This window comes from Hyposmocoma kahamanoa, unplaced genomic scaffold (assembly GCF_003589595.1).
Source record: "Hyposmocoma kahamanoa isolate Upper Pololo Valley unplaced genomic scaffold, ASM358959v1 63, whole genome shotgun sequence".
In the NCBI taxonomy this organism is placed as follows: domain Eukaryota; kingdom Metazoa; phylum Arthropoda; class Insecta; order Lepidoptera; family Cosmopterigidae; genus Hyposmocoma; species Hyposmocoma kahamanoa.
In genome coordinates, this window is record NW_020653851.1 from 19,219,633 (window position 1) to 19,239,121 (window position 19,489).

At 35.9% G+C, this 19,489-nt stretch overlaps 1 protein-coding gene across 2 annotated transcripts in view; it reads left to right on the top strand.

The window, feature by feature from the left end:
* Nucleotides 1-19,489, top strand: part of LOC113230210 (protein bunched, class 2/F/G isoform-like) — a 172,685-nt gene that overhangs the window by 75,111 nt on the left and 78,085 nt on the right. Inside the window, exon 2 of one of the 2 annotated variants that reach the window (XM_026464028.1) lies at nt 17,535-17,672. The exons of the other annotated variant lie outside the window; for it this stretch is intronic. Coding sequence (XP_026319813.1) covers nt 17,535-17,672 — 138 coding nt within the window. The remainder of the gene's footprint in view (nt 1-17,534; nt 17,673-19,489) is intronic. 2 annotated transcript variants of the gene reach the window in all.

Below are 19,489 nucleotides of genomic sequence, written 5' to 3' on the forward strand. Positions count from 1 at the left end.
TTTGACAATTACGTCCCGCCCGTATAAAGCTGACACAATATATCGTTGTATAGAGTAATTTCACTGTACGTATCATAACACTGCTGCAGTTGCAATGTTACGTGTCAAAGATAAATTGCAGTTATTACTGCCCTGATTGATGCCAGGAAACTAATACAAAAGTAGATTTACGTATCAGGCCTTACGCACCCATTGCATTGTGTAAAAGTAAATTGGTTACTTTCATTCGTAAGTTAGTCATAATCGAGTTTTATAGGTATTGCGTCTGTATATTCCCGGTGAAACCTAGAAAACGAAACTTTCGTATTCGCTATTTAATAATACAAGTCCTTAAATAAATAAAGAGTAATAAAAAGTATTTAGATCGTTTTGCAATATTTAGTCAACAGCGCTCATGATAATTTAGTTTTTGACGACCTCGATGACCCAACGGTTTGCATTATGGACGCAGGATGAGGAAGCGTCGCGTTCAATTTAGGCACGATCAAAAAATGGACTTTTGTACATCGGTTTCAGTCTGGTTGTTTCGGGCAGTGTACCAGAGTGAATTCTGTTCTCTTGTGATCAGGTAATTGATATGGTTATCTGGCACATTATTATTATTATTTATCTAAATTATTCTGGATTTTCTAACAAGGGAAAGATAGGCTGATGAAGATGATTCTGTGTTTGCCAAATTACGTATAATCGTGTTTTGGAAACTGTGGGCTACAATCACCTTAGCATACAGTATCTAGATCTGTATTATCGGTTGAAGTCCAATATTGTTAATTGTAATGTCCACCTGACAACGGTCAATATAGTAATAAGGTCTACCACAGATTGTCCTTCCAACTGTCCGGCTCACCGCCTACTGTCTAGTTGACCTTTGTGACAATGTGATATATTCTTGTCATATTTAACTAGTTATTATTTATTACTTTACGCATTTTATATGGGTTTCCGCTCTATGCCTTAGACTGATTGACTAATAATATTATTAACATTTTACAATGGGTAAAATTGCAACTGAATTTGTACCCTTTATATCTCACGACTACTGTACACGGGTCCCCCTGTCCGCCACGTTGGTCCAATAACCAATCAGGTGGTACAAAACATCAAATTTTTTCGAGCTTAAATTTTAATGTTGGGCTTATTCATGGTTTTATGTGTTTGTGGGTTCTGCTCCCATTTTAATATAATCAAATATTTGTGTCCATGGTTATAACGCCTTGAAGCTGTCAAAGAGATAAAGAGAGTAACGTATTGCCTGCCTACCTCTCTTGCACTGTCCCACATAGCTTAACCTGAAAAAACATCCACAACCCGATGAATCAACAATTTGTTAACAATCAAGTAATTGCTGCGCCATAATGAGTTATGTAAGGCCTATTTTTTATATACGTGCTATTGTGAAGCATGCAATAATATACTAAACCCTCTGTGTGCTTGTACGAATTTTGTTTGAATTGTTTTGTACAGTCATTGTTCTCTCTTTTCAATTCGCGATTTGAACACCATCAAGTTTTTCCTTTTATCCTTTTGTTAATGTTCTTTTAAGTAATCGTTTTCATAAAGTTATGTTGCCATCGAGTACGAAATTGCTTCACTTTGATATAATTTTATTAAGCCATTCTAATTAAGTGGTGTAAATATATTTTGCAAGTTTTGTATGTTTGCAACCGTCCTTTCTGTATTAATATTGTTTGTAACACTGAAATTAGCGGAGTCCAATAATGAACTGATCTTTATTTGTAAACAGATACTGACAATAACTCTTTATACAGTTTACGAGAGTATTTCAAGTGCTACGAACACTACGCATAATACACATGACGCCATCCAAAACTTGGAGCAAAAACGTGAACCGCATGTCCCAGTCCCAATTGTCAGCTTTAAAATAGCTATGGCACCATCAAAATACTCAACAAAAAGCTGCATGATAACAACAAATATTTTTTTGAACCCCACGTCCCGGCGGGGAGCTTTCAAGGTCAGAATGATCTCACCAGTCTCGCATCGTGACGTCACCTCCAAAGTTACAATTCGTCTCGCTTTCTTTTTATTTTATACCTCTGTTATTTTCACTGATCAGATTGTAATCTTTGGAATTCCATTTCTAAAAATACGGGAATAATGAACAAGGAAGTTTTCCCGTCTTTCTAAATATGTGTAATGCTTCCTATTTCAAGCTTTGGTTTTCGAGATTTTAATTTCAAAATGGAAAGAAATTAGTATTCTGTAAATGTAATAAATATTTCAAGTACTTACGTATGTGTTGAAGGCCACACATTAAGATAACAACGTCAAAATTCTTTATTAATAATTGGTAACTTGCTTCACATATATAGAGTTCTGAAGTTTAACCTAATATCATTGTATGCCAATGAAGTAGCTATGCTAATACAGTCCATATTAATGTGTTTAGGTGTGTGAGTATATTATTTGGATACGAGCTCTATTTTTGCAAGATGTTGGGACGATATTTACGTATCAACACTTCCAATGTTATAAGTGGAAATCATTTATTACTTTTGAATTTATGATGTTTCCTTTTCGCTGAGCAAATATTTCGAACAATACGTGTGACGTCTTTCTCTCAATTTACTCGGCTATTTCTCGCTAATTTTCGCGTAACAGTAACACTTAGCGTTAATGTGCCATAAAGGTGGTGAGGTGACTGCAAATACTTCACAGACAGCTTCTAAATCTAGCTAATGCTAAACGCTTTATTAGCATGTACTGCGGAAAGCAACACTTCCCTAAATTCTTTATTAGGTAATAACATATTATTGGAAAAATATAGTAAGATATTAGTAATATAATAAGATATATCTTATCCGACCATTTTTTTAGTCATTGCGACCACTTCGACTGCTAGCAAATCGGATTTTAAAAAACGGAAGCGTTCCAATACGCAGGATTTTTATCTCCATGATTCAGTGTCACGGGAAACCGCTACAACTGAAGGTGAGGTGCGTCTGACCGACGGTAACTGTACGCCCTCTGCTGTCGCTCCAAGGCCATACCCCTTACCTTGCGGAATCGCCGAGTCCACAATACCCCTATATATATTAGATTTTATGCACTAGGCATGAGAGATTTGTGTCGAAAACAAAGGGCGCGAGGGAGAAATTTGGTAGCGAGTGAGTGAGGAAGGAATAAGGTAATGTACTGTAGTCTTAAGGATAGGGAAGGAAAAGAACTGCAGTTGCTAGAGAATCCTATTGACAAGCAATCTCCAGATGAACCTCCTGAACACAATATAAGTAGACAATAAAGAATATAGTGAAATGTTAGAAGAGGTATTCGGTCGTTATACCTAGTACATCCTTGACTTAATCATAAACGTACATATTGGTTATGCCTTTCCAAATAACAATGCGTCGTATAATTTTACGGTACACACGACCAAATGGCTAAGAATATTTATTGGTTATGCAAAATTTTCTTCAGGCGTTAACACACTTGTTCATATGTTGCCAGTCACCCACATAAAATTGGCATTAATAAATAAATACACATACGAGTAACGCATTGTCATGTTGCCACATGTGTTTGTGTTTAGTTTATGTAGCTGATTATGTAATATTTTATTTATGATCACTTCGTACATAGTTAAAAATAAAACATTTTATGTAGTTAAAATTGAACAATGTTTTCGCTGTAAATCAAAAACTATTCCCTAAACAAAACATTTTCGTAAAAGAATCACCAAGCCATGTGTGCATTACTGTGTCGGTTTTGCAGGATAAAGGTGTTAGTGAAACTGCAGGCACATGGGACTAGACTACTTTATGTTTCAAGGTGAGGGGCACTGCTCCTCGAGTCTTTGCAGTTGAAAGCTCCGAGTGACATTAGTTGTGAATAGGCGTATCGCTTACCATCAGGCGCACGACTTCTTCTTGTATTGGCACCATAAAAAGAACAGAAATATATATAAAAAAGCATACCAATTATATTAGCTTGTTTTTGTTGACGTTTCGAAATTTCATCTTTCTGTTTACCTTCTTGAATTTTCTGTACACATGACTATGAATCTTTTTTATTAAACTACAAACGTTAAAATACCTTAAAAATATTAGCGCTAATGTCAAATAATCTGTCCTAATTTTGAAGTTCGTTAACGAGTATCTATTTCGAGGCCAATCACCATCGTCCTAAGGCTTCCTTACACATGAAGTGACATGAGCTTTAACAACGTTACGCGTATTTATACAAGCGCCTGTTGACAGGTTTCTAGAAGGTTCGATGAACTCACCTGATCGAACATCGATTATTTTAAAAATAAAGATGATGCCTATGGTACTTTCTGTACATTGAGTTCACTGACCGCACTAGTGGAGACAATTGGTTTTATTATCATTTTTGTCAATTTCGATTTTATTTCGGTTGGTAGCTATAGTGGATGGAGAACAGTCGCGACCATTCTAGTGCATTCGATTTAAATTAAATATTTAAATGTCCGTTCAGCAAATTTATTTATGTACAATTTTCCGTAACTTATCAAGAAAAGTTATAGTATTTTAGGTTATTAAAGTAAACAACCTTGTTCTAATAGATTTTTTTTTTATTAAAACTTTTGTTCACGCAATGAATCACTTAGTGCAGATGAGTGATAACGTCACACGAGAATAAGCCGTGCATATTTTATTTTATTTTTTTACGCCTGGAAATCCTCATGGTTACTCTCCGCCCGGGGAGTGACGGGTTGTGTCGGACTCGCACCGACTAAACGACTCGCCACTTTTCGGTGGAAACGCGGGAACGGTGGTTAACGGTGGTTAGTTACACACTACCGCGAACCCACTAATGCGAATATTTACTTAAACTTCAAGTAACACATATAGACTATTCAAGTCTCTATAATTGATGAACAATAATGGGATTTCGGCTTGAACGTATTGTGACCAAAGGTCTCCTCCAAAATCCTCTATTGTTTTCTGTTTTTGGCGATTTCCCACAACTCGTTGTCAAACCCATCGAGATCTTTTCTCTGCTGGCCCTGTCAGTAACGAAGTCGTCACTCGTTCCTTTTTACTGTGTTAGTATTCTTTATTGTATTACATTATTATTGCAAATGTAAACTGTTCCTAATTCTACATCCCCTTAAACATTGTATCATAAATGAAAACGGAAATTAAAATGTTTGCACAAATCGTTAATCATTATGATAGTCAAATCCATCAGCACTGGTCGATGACCTTCCTAATGGTTCTTCCAATACAAAAAAAGAATTTACAACACATTTGGTACCCGGAAGCAACTAGAAAGTTCATTATACGGCCTAGCGTGCGGCCTTGGTGTCAAATCACTCCAGGGCAGCGGGAAACCAAGCATTATATTATCCTAAGCGGTTCTACAATTTTTTACAATAGCATGTTTTTTATTTTTACAATACCAAAACAGCAATCAATCTACTATTTGTTATTACTTCTGTCGTTAACAGAAATCTTGCTTGCATTTATGTATTTTATGAAACCGGCTCTACCCAATTGTGCAGCAAATTACATTCGTACCTTTAATACTTTTGTCCCTATTTACATTGAGCTTAAATAAACATTTACTTCTTAACAAAACGACCCCGTACAAACCCAAGCACTTGTGTTCAGTTCAAGCACCTTGCCTTTAACAGAAACATTATTCTTTCACCATATGATTAATCGTAAATCATTTATACTAAACCACCCCACAAAAGTCTTGTATTCACAGGTCGTTACCCTGTGTGATTCCACCCCTACTGTCAAGGCGTAATGCGCGTCCTTCACAGCTCGTCAGCCAGGGTGTCACTTTACTCTTATACTTTCCATTTGAACACAGTTGATCCTATTTCTACCTATTAAATTTTGGGACAGTTTACCTTCCGATATAATACTATTAACGTAATCCTGTTACTAGTCTCTTATGTAATTATTGAATCACGCTTCATTTTTGTAAGCGATTGTTTACTTAATTGTACAACTAGTAAATTATTCATTATCTTGTTGTTGAAGACTATCCTAAATGTTTGACAATTTTGTTATTTATGTAAACAGGTGATGGGTAATCCCAAGTATTTTTTATCATCTCGTGTACCACTTCGAGTATCTTATTGAAATCGTTCCAAAACTTTTTATTTTGATTAACGTCGTCTCTATTAGTTAAATATGTTTTGTTTTTCGGCAATCCGCAAGGTTTTGTCGATTCATCAATTGTTAGGGCTGACAAGACTCTCGGTCGTTTATCATCCACGTCTCGCCATGCTTGTGCCTCAGTATTCGTCATTATTCTAATTCGGTACGCCGTGGGTGGCGATCGCTGCAACTTGTCAGCGGTTTTATTATATACTTCTTGTTTTGTCGCCTAGTTGGCTAATAATATACTGCAATCAAGTTTGAGCTCATGAGTCATTCATCTATTAATTTCTAACGTCGTCTATCTGTGTTACATTTAGTTTTTCTTTCTATCAATCTTCTTAATATTTTGTATCCTTCTGTTTTGTCAAACATTGTCGTGTAGTTTTTGGCTAACGATGGATATTACTTAAATAAAATTTAATAATCCAAATTTTGCACATACATTTTGACACATCATATTTTGTGTAGGTAATTCCGCAACAATCTGACAAAATAGAATCTATTTCTGAACGTAAAGTTACACTTTAAACATCTCACGGTATTCGGACTTCGCGTCAGTAATACATATATTTTAACCAGCTGTCTCAAGGTTGTGGCTTGTTTTGCGTGGAAGTGCAGAAAGCTATTTTTGCAATTATGTTCACGAGCGTTTTCTGTTCATAATGCGAAATTCATTTTAGATACGCGTGGGCTTAGGATGATTCGGTAAATGAGTAGGCGATTGTAAACGAACAGTAGGACATAATTAAATTATGTAATAATCATCTGTGACCCTGATCCATCATCAGAAGAAAATGCTTTTAGTTTATAAATGCACAAGTAGAACATTCATTAAGTCCATTGAACTATTTTAATATTGAAAAAATGTAACAGCGTAATATTCAGGAAATGTTCCTTACTGGAATCAGAAACCCTAAAGCTCAATCAATCTAGTAAAAAATTGTTTGGAAACATCCAATAGCTACTTCTGATGTTTGTACACACGAGCCCACACGCAATTTTCCTTACGATTTGTTTACACATCACACGTTACTCCGTGTCGAAGGTTATCTTGGAGACATTGTGAAAGTCTAGACACAGTCAATAATTTAACCGGCCGACGCGACCTTTATCGACCGCTCACTTTTCTTTTAAATTACCAATTCAAGTTCACTTTTACATCACAGTCGCACTTACGATGTCACAATGCTATAATTACCTTCATCTAAGAGGGTTATTAATCCACTCGTTTCCGTATTGTGGCTTTGCAGCGGATTGGTCATAAAGCTAATGGGCTTCGCTTGTTTACGAACGCTATAAGTTGCTGAGAAATGGTAACAATCAGCCTTTCTGATGAGTCATGGTTTGATGACGATCAAAATAGACTTTACTGTTACCTTCTGTTTGGAAATGTAAATGTTGTATGCTATTACGTATTTGGCTCCCATCAATAATTGCATTTAAATCTTTTAATTGCTTTTTCATTACGTCTATTCCTTCAATTTAAAATGTTTAAGTTGGAGCTTAACTACATAACCGTTAACTTGCATCCCAACGACCAATTTGACTGCCTAACTTATTTTATTATAAATATCAAATAAAGATGCCATCACAAAAGTCCAAGACCATTTTAAAAGGAACTTCGAGGGTCAATGCTGCAACTTGTATAAAGTATCACTTGCTAAGGTTCATCTTTATCTGGCTTGTCGAATCGCCCGCTACGGTCAAGGTGAACACGTGGCGCCTGACTGGAGCCGAAACGAAAATATACATTTAGGTACTAAAACGTGAATGATTTCGCAAGTCTGCACTCCGGATGTCTCTAACAAATGCTGAAAGTTAACAGATTTGGTAGAGCTGTCGTTGGACGATGACAGGATTGGACGCATCGCGTTGGTCCATTTTATGAAACGTCGTCATTTCATGTAACGTTTAAGCCGTCCAATGCCAGTCGTTTGGCATTTTTTCTGACTATAAATGGAAATATCGAACACAAACCAACGTTGTAAAGGCATTATAATGTAATAAAAACAATAAAATAATATGAAAGAATAACAAAAACAAGCACGTTTGCTGCAGACATGTGTTGGCTTTGTACAGATCATAACACAGTCTTTGTCGCTTTCCTTTGTCTTAGATTGACAACTTTAATGTCACTTTTAGACCAGGTTATTTTGTTATAAACCAAATCATCATTCATATAAATAAAACAAACTGTTGGAGAGCTTCGATGACCCAGCGGCTAGTACTGTGGGCGTTGGATAAGATCCCGGATGCGATTCCCGGTAGAACTAATTTGGGAAACAAACTTCATTGGTTTTGGTCTGGGTGTTCTGTGTAGTAATGTCTCGGGGTTAATTTAGTTGCTCTGATACTCTCAGTACTGGGAATTGTTTTGGAAGAAGATTCACGTAACAAATTTATAAGGCGTGCATGAGCGAACAAGTTGCTAAGGGCAGACCACGGCAAACTTACTAGAACATCCTAAAGAAAGATCAAGTCAAGAATACTCTTAACCGACAAGCTTGTTTGAAAGCATTGATGCGTGTTGATGAGGCAAAAGATTAAGCTCGTAGCAAGTGGAAGGCTGTGATCTTTACCTAACTCGATTCGGTCTTTAATTCTTTAACATTTGTTTTATGATATCGAGTTCTTGCGTTTTCACGATTGTTACACATTGAAAATAAAACAATTTTTTGAAATATTGTTGAAATCTTTTCTAAATCGTGTACAGCGTAAACTGAAATGTTTTATGTTAAAAGAAAAAAAACAGGCATTTAATTTAATAACTTTATTTTCAGAATATGGTGGTTTTCATTAATATTAAACATAACTGGTTGTTGACTGTGCTATCTCTGTCAGCCGTCACCATGAGACCTATAAAGAGCCCGAAATGGTGGTTTGTTTGAAACAACAAATACTGTAATAACAAATACGCGATTTAGATTAAAAAAAGAAAATAACTTCATTTCCAATTTTGTTTTATAATTTTTGCTTTAGTCAACTTTATTGACTTCTCATAGTAACATAATCGATAAAAATAGATGCAGGTTTGTCAAAGACAAGTCCAAAAAAATTATTCCCAAATTTACAAAAATTATAGACGATCCAAAGTGACGGGACGAAGTTGTGCGCTTGGTAGTATGTGAATAACGCACACACTCATAGCCTAGCAATAGGGAAAACCTGAATCGCGGGTGCTTTGGACAGCCGTAGACAACCACAAATTACACCAGAGAAATAAATGTAGGCTATACTAATATTTTTCCTTCGGGAACCCGGCACTTCTGTGTAGCAGACCAGCATGGTTAACTGTTCGGCCACGGAAGCACGCCTGTCCATAGCAGATGCAGTGCAACTTAGAACTTTAGCGTCGGCAAGATCTGTGGGGAACTGGCACAGTCCCCGTCACTCTGATACATAAATGGACAAATCCCATGTGCCTGTAATTTCACCAGCACCCTTATACCGTTCTAAACTGGAACGCAGTAATGCTCACATTACTGCTTGGCGGAAATAGGTGAGGCAGTATTTCCCTGTACAAATTCTTTCAAAAATACGACAAGTTCGCAAAAAAAGCTTTATAGGTTTACTTTTTAATAATGCATAAAATTTACATAAGGACACTTGGTGCAACTCTGAAAATCTTGTGATTCCTTTAAGAATATAATAGAATAAGCTTTATTGCACACAAAATAAAACAGTGATAATACAAAGTAGACAAATAAGACTTACATGGCTTCTTTGGCAGCAGGCAATATTTTATTTTATATTATTGGGGTAACTCACAATTAGGTCTATCGATATCTCGTAATTACATAATAGCTTGTTTTTAACACCCACGTTATTCAGACGGATTTCCAAATGTTTACATTATTTCTGTTGTTCATATAATTCTTTATTATTACCCTACTTGTATTACCTACTTACATAATGATTTCCGTCGTCCCGTATAGCTTATTGGATTAATCACAATATTTTAATTGATCACGTTGTATTACACGATACTTGTTTGCATTTATTTTTTTTATATTATTATCGGTTTACGGCCATAGGTATGACGATAATATTAATGTCAGTAAAGTCGCATGTTTTTAAGCGAAGGTCGAAATGGAAAAATATCGTTTTAGCTACACTCGATATTACTCAAAAAACACATCAATTATTTTTTCTACTCTTTGACTTTAATCTATCAATTGTAATTTCATAAACCATATCATAAAGGTGGTCTCTTTAGTTCTAAAATAAAATTCTGTTATCTGTGGTAAATTTTCTTATATTTGAGGTACAGAACTAAATGAGTTTCAAAAAAAGAGCGTCGTATTTTTTCTAATTAAAATATCAAATATGGCGCTACTCAGACGCTCTACTGCCTCCTGATTGGTTAAATTGACTTAAAGGTCTTGCAACCGGACCATAAAGTTTATTAAAAGAATATTCTTTTAATAAACTTTATGGTCCGGTCAATGTATATGTATGTTAACCATATGGTTAACATACATATATGCGATACCTACTCAGTCAATTCTATGCTATCGTTTTTTGTTTTTTTAGCGTTTGTTTGGCTTTCGTTTGAGTTTGTTATCATAGCTTGTTAACAAAATATACATTATTTACTCGTTGAAAAAGTACTGTATGCAACCATTACATAATTAGGTCTTTAAATCTGGTACCTATTACTTAGACCACTCGGCAAACCCTCGTGGCCTAAACACGTTACACGACATTAAAAACCCTCATTATGCAACGATTGCATGAAATATTATTTAAGAATTGCAATATAAATCGAATCATAAACAAAACAGGCTTTTGTTTTATTCCTAGAAACAATTACACAATACAGAGCAAATTAGGATAGAAGTTATAAAAAGAGTTATTATTGTTCAGGAGATGCCAAAACTTTCTATTTATTATAAATTTCTTATCAAGGGTGTTAATTTGGATGCATTACTTTAAGAATAGGCAAAAGCCAGTGTGAATATGAAGGAAACGTGATAAGAAATCAGCCTGCATTTGTATATGCAACGCATTCTTTGCGTTTCAGCTCTTTTACGAATTTGAGAAAGTAAAACGACGATATGTGACTTACGTTTTCATACGTTATCATTATCATGTTACAGGATAAAGTTCGTAGTAAACGTGACGCCAAATAAAGGCTGACTGTTCCCAACCATTTATTATAAACACGGTCCACTGACTCGACAAAGAGACCAGCCTGTCTAATGGACATGTTAAAAGGCTCTTTATTACATCTTGTTTAAAGTTTAATTCCCAAGGATACCAAACCATTGTTGATAGGTTATCGCATGCGCACGCGCCACAAACGACCACATTTATGATTTACTGCGTCCCTCAAAGGGTACCATTGTTTGTCTTAGCTTCGATATTACACAATCAAACCGTTTGACGCCTGTTGAAGGTTATCGTGGGATATTTTACCCTGAAGTAGATCGATTCTTTAGCATTTGTTGGTATTTCACGTTTCTGTTATTTATCTGTTCCTACTTATTACTTGTACCGTTTACTAACCATTGTGGCGTAGAATGTTTTGTTTGAAATATTGTTACATAGATATAATCAAAAACTTCGCTTACATTAATAGCCAGCCGATTTACACTAACAACTGCATTAACATTTACCGCTAATGTTATTTGCAACATGGCCGACATAGATCAGCTCAATTCGTCGTTTTCTGTTGCTATTACGATATAAAAACTCACATTATATGATATTTAACATTTGTTGTCCTTTTAGATAACATTTAACTTTAATGAATTACCTTCGCATTACTGCTTTTTGCCGTGGTACGTATTAGTACCAATGTTACTTGGTGAATTGCCAAATGGTCTAATATCTGTCAAACACAGAAACGTGGCGGTTTGATTAATTTCCGTATGTAATGCTATAAATTTTTGGCTAATCTGTCGAAAATAGTATAAATATTTGGCATCCACGACTGTGGTGTACTATGAGTGTGCGATTAAGAAAACACGAGTATGTTGTCAATCAACACAGCTGTTTAGTGACGTAAGCAATCATTAGAAGTTACATTTACTTTGCCTAACGTCTTTTATAATGTTAGCAGATTGTTACGTTTCTTACATTTTTCGTAACTTTTGACCCACTTATGTAGTACGTAACTTTTGTTTATAAGGCAAGTTTTTATTTTTTGAAGAACTTTGACAATTTTTAAGTTCAACTACATTTTTATTGTAAATCCTGAAATTTACAAACGCACCTAAATTAGAGAATAAAGTAACTCAGAGACGACGCAAGCAAAATGAAATCTACCTGTTACTGTTTCAAGCTCGATTTTTCTTGAACACACTACTTTGCAGCACGATTTTATATCAATCTGTACAGTACATAGTAATATTTTTAAGAACAGCTTGACACCATACATAAAAGAAGCGCTTTTTGTAACAATTTTAACATATGTATGTATCATAAACATTTACACTTTGTTTTTTTTTTTTAAACTGAAATGTAACTTTTGATGCAAAAACGTAACTTTTTGAGTTAAGACACGTGATTTTCAACTGGAGGACCTCGGCAACACTAGTTGTTTATGATTACCAGAGTATTAGGCAAGAATGAATGCTCTAAAATTCTTAGACCACCGTGTTCTTTATCGTGTCGTGATAGACACAACATTCAACAAGGCACTTCATGTAAGCAAAGCCATAAAGTAAATGTTAAAGTCTATAAAGGAATAGCGTGCAGAGGTATAAGGCTGTCATTTGAATCGATGAGTCATTACTATTGTGCCTGCACTTCAGTGCAACTCACTGTTACTACCATACTCTTTGTTTTGTATTTCAATCTAAACCATAGTTCTTTGAAATCTTGATAGAGTTTACTTATTGCATTAGTAATTAGAATGACGTACAATAAAATTAGTAACAAAATTTGCTGTAAAAAACACAATCACAATTTTAAATGGTTGAAAGGTGTTTATAAATTTATCATCGATAAAATACATTTATTATCCACTAAAACCCGTAAGTATTGGATGACCTAGGTGGCGCAACGGCTTGCGCTGCGCGCCCTGGATGAGGAGGTCCTGGATTTTGTTTCCCGTCAAGTCAACTTAGGGAAACTATTTTAGATCGTTCTGATCTGGGTGTTTTGAATTGTGCCTCGTATTGATTTCTACTCTGGTACCTACTCGTAGCACTGGGAATTCACTAGTTTTGAGACCAGATAATTATTGTAGTTATCTGACAGATTATTATCATTTCATTATAATGTACTTGGAAATTAGACACTTTATAATTGGGTCAGTCAGGTCTGAATTCACTTTTAATTACACCTTCATTTTTGACCTTGTTGTTTGCGGACTTTAAAATAAAGTGTCCTAACAATTGAATGATGCAATCCGTGTGCAAATAAATACACACTGTATACCATTAATGTTCAAGATCTTTTTGGAAACGAAAACCAAGACGTTACGTCTTTCTGCCTATTTTTCAACTGTTACTTAAAGCATGCTTTACGGCGAACTCTCAAGGCCTCTGCGACGTAATTACAAGGCTAGGTCCTTCAAATGAATCTAAAACGGGCTTGGCATTGTCTATCATTAACTCTTTTTATAAAGCATACATATTCTGCGGGGTCACATGCTTGCACGACATCAGTGCAGTAAAAACTGTCGCATTACGGTGTGATAGATTTCTCGGTTTTTTTCCTGTAATTACCTAAATTTTTGTATGGTCACCAGTAACAGCTGTTCGATTGTGCATTGTGTCGTCTGTATTACAGTGTTCCCTGTGTTCCTGTAGATTTCGGTGTCTGAAATGTTCTTCCGTAGGAAACGTTTTAGTTCTATTGTTTTTGTACATTTACTTCTTATTGTTCGTCATTGCTTTGACGTCAATGTATGCACGTTCTTTAACATGTATATTACATTTTTCTACTAAATCGTTTATTCATCTTCATGCTAACGACGCATGATTTCCACAGAGGTATCATTATCAATACGTGCTCCAAGTACGATTCGTTTGCGTCATCCAAAGATTTCTTCAATTTACATAGCCTGTAAAGTAACGCACAATTTCAAAAGATTTTCTCGAAAGAATGTCATTTGTTTCGCGTGCTGCGTTTCTCGCCATTTTCGATAAACTTTTTTCATACATACGTTGGACGCACTATAAGTTTCCGGAATGAATAAGAAAAAATACCATGGGACCTGTAAAGGGCCCGAAACGTCGGTTTGTTTGAAAAAACAAATATACGCGATTTAAATCCGGAAAAATAGTTTCATTTCCTACGTGTAACAATCGCGAAAACCTAAGAACTCGAATTGAATTTATTGTTTCTCAAAATATTCTCCGTTAGCGTTAATGCACTTTTATGAACCAATTTTGAAAACATTTATGCCACTCCTCCGTGACAATCTCTGAAACATATTTTGCATACTCTTCGACAGCCTCTTCAGGTGATGGAAATTGTGACCGCGTACCTAGTTAACTTTAACTTAATTTTTGGAAATAAATAAAATTTACAAGGTGCCAGGTCGGAACTGTACGCGAGATGGCTCATAAGGTCAACATTGTTCACCTTCAAAAATTCATTTGTCTGTCTGGCCGTGTAAGAACTGGCATTATCGTGGTGCAAGATGATATAGCGTTTACGGTTATTTTTACGGAGTTTGTCAATAATTTCCGGCAATCAAATGGTCGTGTACCAATCACTATTCACGGTACAACGATTCTCTAAAGCAATAGTAGCCACGTGTCCAGTTTTATTAAAAAAAGAAGGAATCATCTGCTTAGAAGCACTTTGCACGCGCGCCACTTTGGTTGGTTTCGGCTCACCTCGAAAGACCCATACGCTCGATTGCTGCTTTGCTTTGGGATCGTAACTATCCATGTTTTGTCACCTGTAATTCTGTCCCACACCAAATTTGACGCCCCTTTGTTGAATCTGGTAAAAATGGCATTGCACCAAGTGACGCGATCCGTTTTTTGAGCCTCACTCAAATTGTGTGGGATCCACTGAGAGCACAGCTTTTTCACAACCAAACGTTTGTGTAGTATTGATTGTATTTGACTCATGCCTATGCCTAAAGATGCCCAAATCTCATGATATGTCACATGCCTGTTTTGATCGTACGGCGCACAGCATCGATGTTTTTGTTGTTCACAGCAGTGGACGGGCGACCATCACGAAATTTGTCACTGAGATTCTCACCACTGCGTTTGAATTTTGCAAACCAGCTATAAATAGTCATCTTGCATGGTGCTTCATCGCCAACAGCAGTTTGAAGCCGAGCGAAACTCCGCTGAGCTGTTTAATTATACTTAAAATCGTAGAAAATTTTACTACGAAAATTTTCACGAGTTAAATCTGTGGTGATGTAGACAACCAATTTCTAAAATGACGCCACAATGTAAAAACAAGTGACAGTCAGATGAAACAAACTGTATTCTACAGTCAAATAGTTCCATTTTCAAATGTTGTAATTACCTTTTAAATATTGTTTATGTAAGTGGCCAGTTCCGGAAACTTATAGTTCGCCCTATGTAAAAACTTGCCAGTTAAAAGACGAGGACTTTCAAGTATCTTGTCGTATTCGGTGTTTCTTTTTTTTTTTGTGTTCCACTAGAATAGCAAAAACTTCCTAACTGGTGTTACTGTCCTTTGTTTGGAATTCAAACTTCCGTCAAACGTGTGACCTCACGAGTGTTATTTAACCTTTGCATTTTCTGGTTTTATAAATTTAACTATCGCGGAAATGAACATTGTCTGTCCTAAGATGTTAATTAACCTACATTATTTTTATTGTCATATATATACTTTAAATGATAATCCTGTTCCGGAATTGCATATTTAAAGGTGACCTCTCCTAACTTTGGAATACTACTATGAGGCGAACAATTCCATTTCGCTGTACCATTAAAAGTACAGTTTTCGAATTCTTAACTATTACCTTTGGGCGAATAACTTACAAATCGTAAGTTACGCATATCTGTGCTTTGTAATATTTCGATATTTCAAAGTCCACCTCAGAGGTAGTTTTCTCCGTCGATTCGTTAAATCATCATACTATTTTTAGCACCAGTATCGCTTTTTTAAGGTGTTTTGTTAAAATTTCTAATTTCTAGAGAATTGTGTATAAAGTCTAGCTATTATAGAAAGTTTAATTGTTTACGTTAACATGCAAAATAGTCGTTACCAACTCCCACAATCTCAAAAACTTATTAATATAAATGTCTGAATTATTTTTAAAAATGCGTAAAAATCACTTGTAAGATTTCTCACAATGTGATGTGTTGTATGACAGTTATCATTGTTTACAATAGACGACTCATTAAGAGCGACTTGTGATTTGGTGATAGCGACTCTTTACACAGTATATAGAACACATGCAATCATTCAAGCCATATGCGTCAGAATATTTGAACAACTTAGAACCTTAACCGTAGAACCTAAACCACAAAACTAGTGTTGTCGAATTAATAGACAGTGTGGCTAATGAAACATAATCAAATTGTTGCAGGAATGATAGACATTTCAGAGGACAAAGGGCAACCTTGGCATTGACGTCGCTTTGGCTGCTTTGTCTAATGACGTCTCTTATCCCATTCATGCTAGATGCGTTTCGTGCGACATATTTCTAGTTCGTTGACGTGAACGACTCTGCTAATTGCTTGTTCTCGCCCACCGCTGGCTGCGTGACTAGATACTGTTCGAGCTTCCTCTTACGTTAAATATTCCTTGACTCTCTGATTGGCATATGAATCGCTTTTATCATTATAAACTCTAACCGTAGCGGTACCTGACTGATTTATATCATCGTTGCCTGCAAACTGACGTACAGATGACTCTTTGTTCTCGAACTGTTTTAATTAATTCTGGTTACATGAGATGGACTCTGTCCAACGCTGACATTGCAAATGATAAGTGTGTTCTCAATATCGATGGATGTTGTAACATATGTATGAGGCTCATCTTTCTTGCATAATGAGATTTGTAAGTAAGGGCGAATATTTAACCTTAGTCTGGAATGCTTGCTTGCGTACCCTTACAACTTACACCCAGTTACCTTGCCACTAACTGAACATCACTGCTTAATGTATGTACCTTCACCCCGCTGAGAATGATCTGCTTTGTTCGGCTGTTTGTCATCCTAATAAAAAACTACAGCCTGTATCAATTACTGGTTATTGTGAAACTTGGCGGGATATCAATGATATTACTACTCTTCATGTCGTTGTTTATGACTCACCTAACGGGAAGTACCCAAGATAGGGTCATTTCAAAATAGAAGTTAGCATTTCGAACTTAGTAACATCTGTTGAATTGGCTTGTCTGCTCCATCATTCATCACTGGTATATCAAAATTTTAGTTTTCAATACACTGATTTTTTGTTGAGTGGATTGGAAATAAATTTGGAGCAGGTAGGCGTGTATACACAACGCTAGGGCTGTGGTGACGTGGTGGTGTGTCGGCAGCTTCAGCGGGTTGGCGCTGGCGCTCGGCGGTAGCGGCGCAGGCAGCCCAGCGACGGCCGAACCTCGTGAGCATCTGCAGACTGCTACATCGTCTCGCGCGCCATCTCCGCCGCCTTCCGAGAGGCAGCAACACTCCAGGTAGACGCCCACCCTCGGAACGTTTGGCTTCTTTGGCTATGGTTTTTTTCATACTCCGTGACGACCGAACTGTTTGTTTTACCATACATACTCCCTATTAAAATTGTAAGCAAAGAGAACGATACAAATTAGTTAATGTTACTACAAAAATAATTCATTTAATGGTAAAGCTAAATGGTTCGTTGTCAGGAGTATGAGGTGTTGGTGAAATTTTAGTTTCGTGAGCCATGTAAATATAAAATATTTTTATTTATGTGCTGTACAAAAATGCCTTTGACGTTCCTAGTTTGTGTGCATGTTGCCTGATGAGTGTTTTTGTTTTGTTACATTTTGGTGGTAGCCATTTTGGGTTTTTTTTTGTCCTGCGATATTCTATGTGTGTAGTTCTGTATCGTGTACTATGTTCTTTGTATTATTTTTTATGTTCTTGACCTGTTTTAAAAGTGATTGATTTTTTTCCTCCAGCTAATGCGAAACGTATGACTGTTATTTATTACAGCTTACATAAACCTTTGCATCAACCATAATGACTTGCCCGAAGATTTCAATAGCTGTTAAGGTGTATGAAAATGCAAAAGGGATTAAGCATAATGATGTTAATAAAGAACGTAATGTCAATTCTTTATATGGAGAGTTCTTTGCATTGGCAACCGAATGACAGCACTTCCTTAAGTAAAGCTCTAATGAGAGACATAAAGCGATATACAATGGAAAGCAATTTGAAACAAATGACTTGCGAAATAATACCAACTCGCCGATAATAATAACTTAAAAATAATACATGTTTACTGCACAGAACAGTTGAAAACGAAGTAGGAAAAATTCAACATGGTTGCCTGGCTATAATATGAGCAAGTGTGCACGTACTTAAAAATGAAAGAGGAAAACAGTTTTAGTCAATACAAATTTCACCACTAATTTTATAATTTATTATAATAGTCTTACAAATACAATTTAACTAAAAAAAACTTTCTTGAAAATGTCTATTTAATAGCATCGTTACCGGTACAACATGAATAAATACAAATTTGTCAAAAAATCTAAGCACACGTTTACAATAAACATTTGCAGATCGTTAGATGTTTTAAATCCCATAATTTTGATGGCACTTAAGCGTTACGTCATGGTTCGAGAAGTCTCATAGTATCATTGAGGAGTTATTGTGGCTTTTTTGCTAGTGGGTTGTTGACTCGAGTTTAGATGTCATGACAAGGGCAATTAAAGGAAGTCTGTTACACTGAACAGAACATAATGCTCAGAATACTTTAAGCTTTATTGCAGTAAGTAATTAAAATCTTTAGAGCCTACACGTTAAAAATGATCTCTTTAGTTAAAAATATAGAAAAACAAATTCGAAAATACAATACATAACACCGCAACTTTTAGAATTTTTATTTTTGTTGTAAACAAATAAATATAAGACGTCACGTACGTTGCTCTGATCCCAAAGTAAGTAACTAAAGCACTAGTGTAATGGAAATAGGAAGCAACAACGGAATCACAAACACCCAGATCCGAGACAACATACAAAATTTAGTTTTTCTGCATTGATCCGGCCGCGGATCAAACCCGGGACCTCAGAGATGGCGACTCCATGAAACCGGTGTCTAAGCCACTCGACCGCGGAGGTCATCAAAAAGCGGTTTCTAAGAATGAAAGAAGTTATAAAGTTAATCCAGCAGTACATAGTAACAAACAAGTAACATGTCCGCTTTGTTATTGTTCATTCAACAATTCACATCCAACTCACAAAACTAGAATGTACTTCATGAACTTTTTAAGATTTCTCAAAACACTATAAGAATGATATGCTGATC